Below are 12257 nucleotides of genomic sequence, written 5' to 3' on the forward strand. Positions count from 1 at the left end.
AAAAATAATAATAATAATAATAATAATAATCAATCAATCAATCAACCAATCAATAAACCAAAGAAAAATAAAGGAGAATAAACGAACAAGTACCGTGAGTGAGGATAGGAGTTCAATTGGTCAAAAAGAATTCCCCAAAAATCCCCAGTCTGAAGTCGGGGCATTACGGATCTTTTAAGTCTCTTCGTGCAGGCAGCTTTATGCGTACGATGTCTAGTTGGTGTAGGATATTCTTTCTGGTTGGCATGATGTCTTGCAGCCTGTCTCCACCATCGATAACCTCGGTATTGCTCCAATGACTCTCAACCTTCGGAATCATCGTTGTTGCCAACATCGCACTCGGACCAACATGATATATATATTTGCGAATCAGTTCACCCTGACTGAATGAACCACACAAATAAATACTACAAGTAGTCCTCATATAAATACAAAGTAGTTTCGGACTTGAAGAGTTCAAAGAGACAGGACAGCGTTCCCTCATCATCCTTACCTATCCTCCCCATTTGCTAGATTCGCCAGTTGGATTGAAGACAAACATAGAATCATCCTCGTCCTCAATTTTATAAAGGATGCAGACGCCGAGGAGATAGTAGGATTTCCAGGGACCGGTTCCAACGGACCATTGGTTGCTTTGCATCCACTCCCATAGTCAACCTTCACGCGACACCCGTCAGAAAACCAGGCCGATCCACACTTCGCACAATCACCGCCCGTCTCTTGGTGTATATGATCATAGGCCCTAAGTCCGGATATCAGTATAAGCCCATTCAAGAGGAGATAGGTCCTCAACTCACACGGCGATTTCCCTCCCTTTCATCTCGCAATCTTTTGCTTCGATAAAGACACCGCAGCCATAACCGGCATTCTTGCCATCCGTATAGCACTCACCCTCAGTATTCCTGCATGTCATCATCATCAGCACAGTGCATAGTAGGAGACTAGGTGTGGTTGGAGCGGTGGGTGGTACTGGTAAGTGATATCATCCTTCAAGAATGACTTGGCCATATCACAGAACGATCGCAGGTTAGCGAAGGTTTTGCATCGGTCCGATCCCTCACAATCATACGAGGTTTCAGATGCGGTCGGGCTAGTTGTTGTAGAGGTCGATGTGGTAGCTTCACTAGTTGATGCTGTTGAGGTAGATGTCAACCGGGGCATAACAATCGCATCATATGAAGCCAGTCTGCTCAAGATACTTGACTGTATCGATGACCATTTGGCGCTGTCTGCAGATGGTGCAGGAAATAAACCTTCCATCTGGGTTGTAATGGACCCGTCACTGGAGATAGTGGTAGTGGTGGTAGTGGCTTGGGCGGAACAAGCTTTGATGGTCGCGCAATGGGTCGACGTAGTGGTGGTGAGGGTGCTGGCAGGAGTGAGGAGGGAGCTGCCCACATACTTCCTCCTCTTCCTCCTGTTCTTCCTCCTGCTCCATCCCCTCTTCCTGTCCCTGCTGCCCCTCCTGCGGCTGTATATTGCCCCCTCCACCCCCTCCACCGAGGGCTCCAATTGGCTGCCACGGGCCATCTTCGTGATCATAGGTCATTGTGGCCGCCCGGCCAACAAGGTGGTTTGGGTAATAGTTGCCCACAGCCCGGGGTTGCGGCGCACCAAGGTGAGCGCATTTGCTGTTTATTCCCTGTCTTCGTTGACATTGGATAAACGGACCTTGTGCCGAGCATCCGCAAGAGTACTCTTCCCTCAGATAGAAATACCTCCGATATATAAGACAGTCTGCAGAGAGGATAGTGTTTGTCCGAACTTTTCAAATTTGCGTTGCTATTCTGGGTTAATTCTCTCAATTGAGTGTTCCATAGGTATACAACTTACAAGTGTTATAATATAAATTTTTGCAGAGAAGCATAGTGACTATAATATCTTACACGAATTGTATTTAATATAGGCCTTCGTAGATAGATTGTACCTTCCATATTCTGTGGAATGCAAATAGTTTATTAAAAGAGGCAGCCGCGAACATGGACACTGCCATCGGACACCCAATTTGTGGGTACGAGTACAAGTAAGATTAACCGAAGAAGGAAGGTAAGCCTTGGTATCCTGTTGACCCTGTTATCGGTACAGTGTCTGGCACAGCTTTCTCCGAGTCGCACCCATCACCATCCTCACCACCCCCGGGACTGCATCCCTCACCCCTGCAGATCCCGAATTGACAATTGGGCCCCGTGCAAGTTACCTCGCTGCAATGAGGCCCCGTGCAAGTGTGACTGGAGCTTTGACAGGCAGGTCCTATACATCCAAATGAAAAGCAGTTGAGCCCAAAGCATCCTCCGTTGCCACCACAGTGGGGCCCAACGCATCCAGAGGCCTTGCACTTGGAACCAGAACAATTGCCATCCGGGTCACAGTCCTCGCCGCTGCAAGCAGTGACCCAACATTTGGGCCCAGTACATATCCCACTATAGCAGTCGTCACCTTTGCACCCGATATAGGCGCAGAGAGATCCAGTGCAACTACCATTATGACAATCTGGCCCACGACAGCCGGGCTTTGTTGGGGGATCCGGATCGTCCGGATCATAGAAGTCACTGCCCCCACCACTGCAGTCACGCTCGCAGACACCCTCGCAAAATATATGACATTTATGACCACACCCCGTAAGACACGTGGGACTGGGAGGGCCCTCGATGAACGTGAGTGTAGGAAGACTCTCCTCCGAGGGATGGGTTATGGTAGACCAAGGGAATGGCGGGGGTGTAATTCCACGAGACCTAGCTGCTTCGGGGGAGTTCGTGATGTAGAAGGGAGGGGGTAGGATGCTGCTTTGTAAGGTGAAGGTTGTCTTACTAGTGGAGCTGGTGAGATTGAGATTCCACCAATCGATCTTGTCAGTCGTCACCGGAGGAATGGTAAGCGTGGTGGTCGTGAGATTGCGTAGATACTCCGTAGAGGTTGTTACGGTACCATCGTCGAGGGTGGTAATGGTGGTGGTAGGCCAAGCAATTTCAAGAGAGGTAGTATAGGGAGGAAAAACGATAGTAGTGGGGGTGGGCAAGGTAGATGGCGGAAAGATCAAATTGCAAGGAGGCACACAATTTACCGTGCTGTTTCCTTCGTAGATTTCGGGGCCAATATAGACGTCCCCGGAACCACTGTCACTGCCATCTGGCCGAACGCCTCCCATTCCAGCATTTGGATCAAGATTGGCCGGGGCTGACATAGTGCCTAGGCCTCCTAAATCCAGCGCCCAGGCCAAAGTTCCCGCAAGACACAGTGAATTAGCCATCTCACGTTTTGGTATGAGTGTTACGGCATTGTCGAAAGAGACCCTGAGAAGGAAATAAGCTCTTTTGCATTGGCAACCTGCCAGAAGGAAAACTTACCACTGATTGGAGTTCCAGGTGATCCAGTTAACTCCGGCCTCTTCGTCGTGGATCACATCTGGAGAATAGGCATCAATAACTCGAGAGATTTCATAGTTGGACAGCATTCCACTAGTTCCAGTACACTTCCCTGGGTCTGCGCCACCAGAGGTGGTTCCTAGTCCGGTTTCATTAATAAAGGGACACCCGGGAATGTTGCAGGAAGGGTCCTTCAGGGTAAAGGATCGGCCATAAAAGCCAAGGCCCAAGACCACCTTAGCAGGGTCAAGGTCGTTGCGCCACAGCAAGTCAAGTCCGGCAGAGATCTCTATTTCAGGCTACAATTAGCCATGATGTTGCATGGCATATCCCAGGGATGAAGATGAGTGGGGCCTTACCGGTCAAGTTGGCATGAGGTGGGAGCAGAACGGTCTTGACTCTATCACATTCTATCAGAGCTGGTTAGAATCTTTCACAGGCGAGCATCTCAGTACTTTCCAACCAAGTCCTTTCCCTACAATGGGTTATCATGTTGATCGGCTCAAGTTAGATATCCTCGGTTTTAGTCTAATTCACCAATGACGTTTAGAGAGGGACACTATAGTATAAGTATCCTTCGTCCTAGTATTCATAATAACAATGTTCTACCTCTCTGGCTAACATCTGTGGGGTTCTTATACAGTTGATGTACCATTTCCCGGCGGCCTTAACGATGCAGCTTATGGATGGGGCCCAGTTACCTCCCTCAGTGAAAGTGAAGAGGCCCTGACAAATGCAGGTAAGTCTTTTGTAGATGTCTCCACGTTCCTATACAGCATGCTAAAAATAATCTAGACAGCTTTGCTTTCTATGTTGTGGGTATGTTGACGTAGACCCTTCTATTCTGGTTAACTTCATTGTCTAATTGTGCGTATCTGTACGGCCATGTATATGGATAAGAATGATTGGTCCACCGGCTACGCCGCAAGTTATGAAGATATGATGGCCTGGGTCAATGCAGAGTACGATGCATTGAACCCAGAAACAGAAGATGAGGACGATGACAACAACGATGTCTGATCGCATACTTAGGAATCGATCAAGAGGACTACATGGTGTCAGGAGAGCCCCAGGCTAGAATAGCTTGGATTGTCAATTGTAGCATAGTCTGTACTAAACTATCAGTAACATTAACTATATGTTTGCACAGATATCAAGAGTCTAGGTGCCTACATCACATCGTTATTCTGTACGCCACGCCAAAATATATTACGTCCATTCGGGGCAAGTTTCAACTGTGTTCAATTTCACCAAGGTCACATATCTCATTACATACTTGGTAGTCCATCGAAAAGACGATAAATACTCATCAGCCCGACAGATGCTAATGCCTGTTCGTATCGATCATTCTCGATCATCCGCTGCTGAGCCCGACAATCGACACGAACCTTGTCTACCTTCCCACGAGCCCCATCGGTCCAACGGCAACAGTACATATATCTGTGCGTCCCGCCAAAGATGATCCGGCCTTCAACTATCGGCTCCCACTCTGCTACCTTGATATCCAGTCCCGTGAATGGTACCCAAGCTCCTGGGGCGCTGTTGATGGAAGCATTGTGGCGACTCTTCGCATCAGCTATATACCGGAACGCCTTCTCTGCAACAGATAGATTAAGCCACGAGTCGACCAGATGAGGTGGATATGTAAAGTCGCCCGGGGGGGAATTTCGATGGGAAACAGGTATTGAGCTCCAATAGTGTCAGGCTAGGAAAGTAGGCTACCCCACTAAGGATATCATAGGACTAGGTAGCGGCGTTGAAGTCAGTTAGAGACACGAGCTATTACCGAATATATTTGGGAAGGCTGCATGGAATTACCAGTACTTCCTTGAAACGCAGGTCAATACCCAACCGCTCGAGTATTGGGAGCTTCACTGCCATGCCCCTCAAGATTTCCCTCCTCCATATCGATGTGTGTACTCACAGTTTCTACAATTAAACTCCAAATCTCGCCTGGGAGGCTGTCTATGTGATGGTTTCTTTCGTTGTAAGTCATATTTGGTTTACTGGGAGGTAACGGCGGTGCGACAGTTGGTCCAAGTGGAGGAATAGGACTGTCCGTCCAGGTAGGAGCGTAGGGGTGGTGGAAGCGTGAAACTAATTCATTTCATTTATACTAGGCTCTTGGCCCCACATATCTCATCCAGACATGCACACCGTGCAAGATTTTGGTACTCTGCCAGATACATGTCGTTTAACATATCACTCTAAAACAATGTATATACCCCCTATCATATATATATGTATAGCACAGTCGCATGATTATAGAGAAGAGACTACAATTTCCGAGTCATTGACAACACCTGCAGTGGCCAGACAGCCATGGTCTTCTTTTCGTACCAAATCATAGATCGTCGCTCCCTCAACCCCATGCTCCCCATATGGTGCCTCTGCAACACACCCCGCAAATCGGACCTGGTCAAACCCGACAAAAAGAACTGGGGAACCGTCGGTCTGAAAGCGTTCCACGACCCACTCGGCGCTCCAGCCTTTCGCTGTGGCGGTGCTCGTAGTTGCAAAGACTGTCCGAGTTGCGCTCTCCCCGGTGGTTAAATCTTCAATCATACAGACTCCCTCATCACTAGATGTTATATTGATAGAGACAACCACAACATTACCAGGGTTACTACCACAAAGCAGTTCAGGGCGACAGCTGTGGACGGATAGTTAAGCAGGACTCGTATATCACACTCGAAGACTTTGCGTCATGGAACCCGGCCATTGCCTCGTCGTGTGCTAACATGAAACTCGGGTACTACTACTGCGTGGCAACGACGAGTGTTCGCCCGATGCCCGGCACTGAGACAAGCACTTGCAACAAATGGCATCTCGTTGTGGACGGCGACGACTGCTGGTCAATTGAGCAGAAGTTCTCCATCTCTGCGGATCAATTCGGGGAATGGAACCCTAGGGTTGGAACTTCTTGCGCCACGTTGTGGTTAGGCTACTATGTTTGTGTGGGCGCGTAGGAGGAGGACCTGTTCGGTTGGCATCGACATAAAGGATCGAAAGATATTTTCAATCTGTCCTTTTCAAGCAGTGTATAGTTCCCATACGGGTAATACGCCATCCACCACAGGTGTGATAGATGAGCACAATGTGAACATATCTATGTCGCGCATGGTTTCCAAGTAACTAGGACTTACCGATGTAATCGGCCACCCAGCCGAACAAGACAACCGTCCTTTCGAGATCGGTCTCGCTTATTGAACCAAGCGCTCTGGATGCCCAATTGGACGTCTTAGCACCTACTATACGCCCATTCGTGTTTTATGTGTAATATTTACACGGGTAGGTACCTCCTTCCGTGAAATGAATAGAATAAAGTGCACTAAGTAGGCAGAAACGTACAAATATCACATAATTCACTGAGCATAAAGCAAATTGGGACTCTCAAAGGTCCTCGATACTGCTTGATACTTTGAGAAACGGAAACGTCAGACAAAGACTGAGCAATTAACATTTATGAAACGCGAAGACTCTTGACAATGTCGTCAGGGAGCTAATCACGACTGGACTTGATTCTAGATAAACCAATTTCCCTTGGCAGTCAATACAATGAGATCCACAAAAGGATGGGCTATTAGGCCACTGGAGCCTCCTATGTCATGAAATAAATCTTGCCCTGTGGAGTTCAGAACCACAATAATGAGAGATATTGGCTCACTGGTCGACAGACCCTCAGGTTACTTGGGTACCTACACTTCTCTTGTAATCCACAACCATTAATCAAAGTACTCCGTGCAACCGGCCCTCCTCCCTTGTTCGATCGACTGAAATATTATCTGATTGTCAGATTGAACCAAATGGATGCTGATCAAAGAACCACTCTGTTGATTCCTCACTCTTCCCCTCATTCTTCCTCGGCTAGTCCTTCGCGGACTGTTAGTACTCTTAGTAGCGTCGTACGAAACCCGTGGAGATAAGTAGTGTTCTATTTTACAGTCGACAGGAACCTCTCAAGTTAGCTTTCTAGTGTACTTTATATCTTACTGTTCACTGCGTTTCTACGATGGGTGTGGAGTTATATGTAGTGGCCTAATGGAGGAGGCCTGCCCCTGTCGCTCTACGATCCACTCCAAAACCAGCAATAATTGAGAGCTTTCCCATCATCTCCGTCAGTTGGCATGGCTACTTTCCAGGGTACAGAGAGAGGGTCTGAATCCATTGGTCTCTTGCCTAGGGGAGGTGCTAGCAAGGGTAAGGACTCTGAACTTTTGTAAACTGCAGCTCTGCCCACTTTGCCCCACATGCCTTAGGGCTGGTCTGGGGAAAATCACTGTCCTGTGGCTTTTCTCCGTAGGAACAGAAACACTGGTCCGTGCAGTTTAGTTGGAAGATAAAACCAAATACAGCTGGATAGTGATGGACAGACTTAGAGAACAACCAATACGTAAAAACACATTTTGCAAGATTAACCTCAGTCTTGACCTGATGTTGTATAATCCTTTTTCTTCTGGGAGAAAGTGACATGTCTCTGACACGGGCAGGGTAGATACCTACCTTTGAGCCATTATACCAAGTGGGTTCGCACGAATCGAATACCTGGCTTTAGTCGAGATGGAGACGAAGCCAATTTAATCCCATGGTAAATGGCAAGAAGTCAGCAAGACCCGTCTATACTGTCCCTGAACGGCCTTCTCCAGACTCTGTAGCTCGCATAGCGATATTTCAAATGACCTAGACTTTACCTTCGAGACGGAGCGCAGCTTGGTGATGTACATCTTGTACACAAGAGTACCTCAGGTAAAAGTGACAGTATCGTGCGTGACTTTCCTCATTGACAGCGTATCTTACACTCAAATGTAGAGCCCTTGTGGTCCAGGACTAACAGATAATAATTTAGTGTCTATTCTATAAGCCAGATACACCCCTTGGCACTAATATATCTTATGCACGCTGTGTATACGAATCGATGTGAATGATCCTTACGAGATCGGTTGTATTCGTAGATATCAGCGACCAATGTCATTATATACTGGGCACCACACGCCAACATAGAAGCAATGATGAAAGGCTGCCCTGAGATTCATAAGCTCGACTAGCATTAAACCTCTGGCCGGTACACCTGCAACACATCATGCAGCTGGATGACGAAAGTGATCCACATCAACGCACACCCAGCGGCATCACCACCGGCAGCGCTCCAAGTAGTATTATTGCACCACTGGCCCATGCGGTTGCGATAGGCCACAGCGCGGTCGTAGTTAGACTCGCTGGTCGAAAAATGGATATTTTTCCACTCCCTCCAGTTGCGCCCCTCGTAATGCCCACCATTACCATATTTCAAGTCGAATCCGTATTTCGAGTTGAGCCCTCGAATGATTTCTTGCCACTCCGTCCACTCCACATCTCCCGCCAATTTGGCCAGAGCAGTCTCGACCTCCTGTTTCAAGTCTCGTAAACGCGCGGTATCCAACTCCTTTAGAAAGTCCAGATGAATAAGCCCGGCATACCCGAGGAAACTCGCTCTCTTATTTTCTTCCACATATTTAGCATGCAATTCTTTGGACTGCTTCAGCTGGTATTCCAAATTCTCGAGATCCGCAACACGCTCCTCTGTGATCTTGAGGAGCGCTTTCTGCTCCTGCTCCAACTCCTTGACCTTGGCCTCTAATTCCTTCACTTCCGGGCTTTTGTAGGGAAGCTCGGATTCACTGCCGGATTCACCTTCTGTCTTCACAATGTCGGCTGAAAACTGTTCCCTCAACGCCCGGATAGAAGGGGTGAAGAAGTATTCACCACCTCTTTGATCGACCCATGGAGTATGACTCAGACCAAGCTTCACGGCTGCACCCGGGTTGCCTCCATCGTGCAAACTGATGTAACCGTCCGGATGGTCCGCACGGAGCTTTTGGTTGATGAATGGGTCCATACCAGGACCGTCAGGGCAGACCTCAGCCTTATCCTCCGGGAAACCGTGATTACTGGCCCAGCCTGTATGAAAATCAGCATCTGAGCGAATATGGAAGAAGCATCGAATGCCAGGGCTTAACCTACGTGTCATGAGAAAGTTGAAGCCATCCCGGATAAGACTCTGGTAGCACGTAAAGTAGATCCCGCGTTGTTCAATCGTCTTGCCGGTGCTAATTTCTTCCTCGGTCAGTTCGGGACCAAAGGTGATACCCCGACGGAGGATGACGCTGGCATCCTCCTTTTGTCCTTCATCAAAATCTTCATCTTGCTCCTCGATTGAAAGGGGCAGCGTCTTATGGTTCTCATCGTCTTTTTCTGAACCAATATCTCGCTTCTTGTCAGCCCTGGGTCGCATCTTGCGGATGTGCGCCGCAAAAGGACAACCTTTGAGGTCCTTCTTGGGTCTAAAGTCGAAGTCGTTGTCAAACGCATATCTTGGCTCGTCCTGGTGGGGGGTTTTGGCGACGGGGGCTCCTGTACCATGGATCAGCTCTCGTCTAGGGGGGATTATTGCTTTCATATGAAGTCCATAGACGCACCGCTCTTCCATCGCCCCATCAGATGAGCACCCAGCTTCTCAGGATTTCCACCATAGTTTCCGGGGATTTCCTCGGCCATTGCTATAAGATCCTTTTGGAATTCCGGGACCTTTTGGTCGAGCTGACGGAAAACAAGGTAGCTACCCTCCTTAGCCCATTTGGGGCCTCTTCTCTTGTCGGGATCGCCCTCATGGCCGAGAAAGATATAGCTAGCCTTTGTTAGTAACCAGTGACAAATCAGACGGGTTTAACATACCCTGGGGGGCATGCCTGCGGTTCACCCGGGGCCGGAGGGTCATCCAAGCCATCAATCTTTGGCTGGGAGATGTGATCTTCGTAACCAAAACTACAGAATTAACATCGTTCGGATGTCAAATGGAATGGCGGAGGGGGACATACTGCTCTTTGCCACGGTTTGCACCCGGACGAACCCTACCATCCTTTCTGAACGCGATCCTCATACTGCTCGCTTCTGGATCACCAACATTGAAGGCATCTTCCAGGTCCATAATTCTGCGACGTAGAGCTTTAGAGTTATGGGCCGCGACGATGAACACACCATCCGTTCTCCACTTCCACCGCTCAAGCCCCGTCTTTGATTCATGCCCAGGAGGAGCCCTAAAGTTAGGATCCATCGCAGCAGGGTTATCGGCGCCTTCGTAGACGAGGTCATCAAACATTCCCTTCTCAAACAGACCCTCGTTGATCCGATCCGTACAAACCTCATCCGGATCATCCTCTAGGGCCTGGGCAAAGTTCACCTCCACCTCAGGATGTTCCACCTGGCAAGTTGGTCAAGGCTTTAGAATATGCAGCTTCAGCATAAGGGTATAAAACGCCTAGACTAACCTTGAGCAATCCTACGTGTGTGAATGCGACATTTACCGCCGTAAAGGGCTTCTTCTCCTGCTCGGGAACAGCACGACGAGAATGTGCGCATGCTTCTTCAAACTCCCCAATTGTCTTCAGGTGGTCCTCGCATTCACTACCGGTGGTGATGAATCCTCGATCCAGGATAGCTCTGAGATGCTGTCTGAATCTTTCCTTATCGGTGATCTTAAAGAAGAGGTAGGACTCATATTCTTTCGGGAGACGGGGCCAAATGCTCCCTTGGATGTTGTCCGTGTCGACGGTTCGGTTTGGCCTTTCGACAGGCATTGTGATCTCTGATTGTTAAGGACAAGTTATGCCAGCAGGGTCTGCTATACCTCCTCAGAACTTGGGGGAGGGAAGGCCTTTTTAAGCTTTCTCTACGACAGAAAGACTACACCGTTCACCACCAGTAAGATTCAAAGCTTAGTATTTAGGCCGAGGATAGTGCCTCTCTGACACACGCAGAATCCCTCACCAGGTTCAGCTCAGCCGCCCCTCCTTTGAGGTCCTCATCACCCCCTCCATTGTAAATAGCAACATCATCACACATCGTAGGCGAAAAGCAATCGGTAAACAATGGTCCATGATTTGTGGATCCTCGATCCAGATAGTGGGATAATCTTTCCGGTTCATTGGGCGCGGTGCTCCACCTCCTAAAATTGATCTGTCGTATGCGCGGAATGTTGATCCACTATTCTTCCTGCTGTGACGGGACTATCGAATGGCATCAAGGCGTCACTCCCCATGCGGTGAGGGCGAGAAGCAGTAGATGATTCTGCCGCTGATCTAGCTGACCCTGACGTCCCAGATTACACTAATCACAGCCCAAAGATTAGTAGTCAAGATCCATAATGTGGTGAGATCATCGTCAGCACAGACTGCGGCATTTCTTCAGCTGAACTGTGGGGACAGTGGAGGGTCCACCCTGACACGACCCAATTAGTATGTGCTCTGTTGATATATCTTGAAATCTCACCCCGACTTGGGAGGCTATCCTCACAATAATCACTTTGAACTAGGTCCAACCAGAAACAAAATAGACCTTTGCAACTCTCGGCTCGGCTCAATACGATCGCAAGCTACCCGGGTTGGAACCCTAATAGAGGGACCGAGCCGTCTGGACGGCGGGGCGGAGATCCACTGCAGTCGTGTGTGGCGTGTGATAGCTCCAGCTCCAATGTCAAATAGAACCATGATCGGCAGTGATCCTCGGGACTCAGGAAGGACGATCTCAATCTTGGCCCAAACACTACCGAGGAGGCAGGTTTACCGAGTGCTAGAGTTTGTTGTTGCTCTCTTCATATTTCACGTCTCGCGCCTCCGCGTGCCCAGTTGATTGCACGTGAGACAGCCCAAGTATAAGTAGTACGGCAATAAATTCTATATTTATTGGCTGGATTAAAGACTAGAATATCGCGAGTGATGTACGCACTATCAGGATATGAAATCTTCTGGATGATAGAGCGGCTTCGGATCAACGCCCGAGAAGTGCCACTAAAAATCCAATTCCCAGAGCTAGACATGATAAACCTGGCAGAAGAACCCATCCGTGGCGCGAGCTGAAAAA

The 12257-nt window shown here is 48.7% G+C and overlaps 3 protein-coding genes across 3 annotated transcripts; all 3 read right to left on the reverse strand.

Moving 5' to 3' along the window:
* Positions 1-489: 489 nt before the first annotated feature.
* On the reverse strand, positions 490-1530 carry BDV38DRAFT_276620 (uncharacterized protein; the record flags this gene model as incomplete). Its single annotated transcript, XM_032058255.1, has 3 exons — positions 490-742; positions 798-902; positions 971-1530. The coding sequence occupies 3 exons, from the start codon at positions 1528-1530 to the stop codon at positions 490-492; spliced, it is 918 nt and encodes a 305-aa protein (XP_031919598.1).
* Positions 1531-2250: 720 nt separating this feature from the next.
* On the reverse strand, positions 2251-5927 carry BDV38DRAFT_276621 (uncharacterized protein; the record flags this gene model as incomplete). Its single annotated transcript, XM_032058256.1, has 6 exons — positions 2251-2420; positions 2479-3290; positions 3345-3651; positions 3722-3772; positions 4639-4927; positions 5703-5927. 6 exons carry the CDS (start codon positions 5925-5927, stop codon positions 2251-2253), a joined length of 1854 nt encoding a protein of 617 aa, XP_031919599.1.
* A 2415-nt stretch (positions 5928-8342) lies between these two features.
* On the reverse strand, positions 8343-11152 carry BDV38DRAFT_289477 (uncharacterized protein). The gene is made up of 6 exons (XM_032061243.1): positions 10667-11152; positions 10217-10599; positions 10074-10163; positions 9818-10026; positions 9363-9752; positions 8343-9299 (listed from the first exon to the last, which is right to left on the reverse strand). The coding sequence occupies exons 1-6, from the start codon at positions 10973-10975 to the stop codon at positions 8410-8412; spliced, it is 2271 nt and encodes a 756-aa protein (XP_031919600.1). The 5' UTR covers positions 10976-11152; the 3' UTR covers positions 8343-8409.
* Between the last annotated feature and the right edge of the window lie 1105 nt (positions 11153-12257).

This window comes from Aspergillus pseudotamarii (assembly GCF_009193445.1).
Source record: "Aspergillus pseudotamarii strain CBS 117625 unplaced genomic scaffold BDV38scaffold_1, whole genome shotgun sequence".
Taxonomy (NCBI): Eukaryota; Fungi; Ascomycota; class Eurotiomycetes; order Eurotiales; family Aspergillaceae; genus Aspergillus; species Aspergillus pseudotamarii.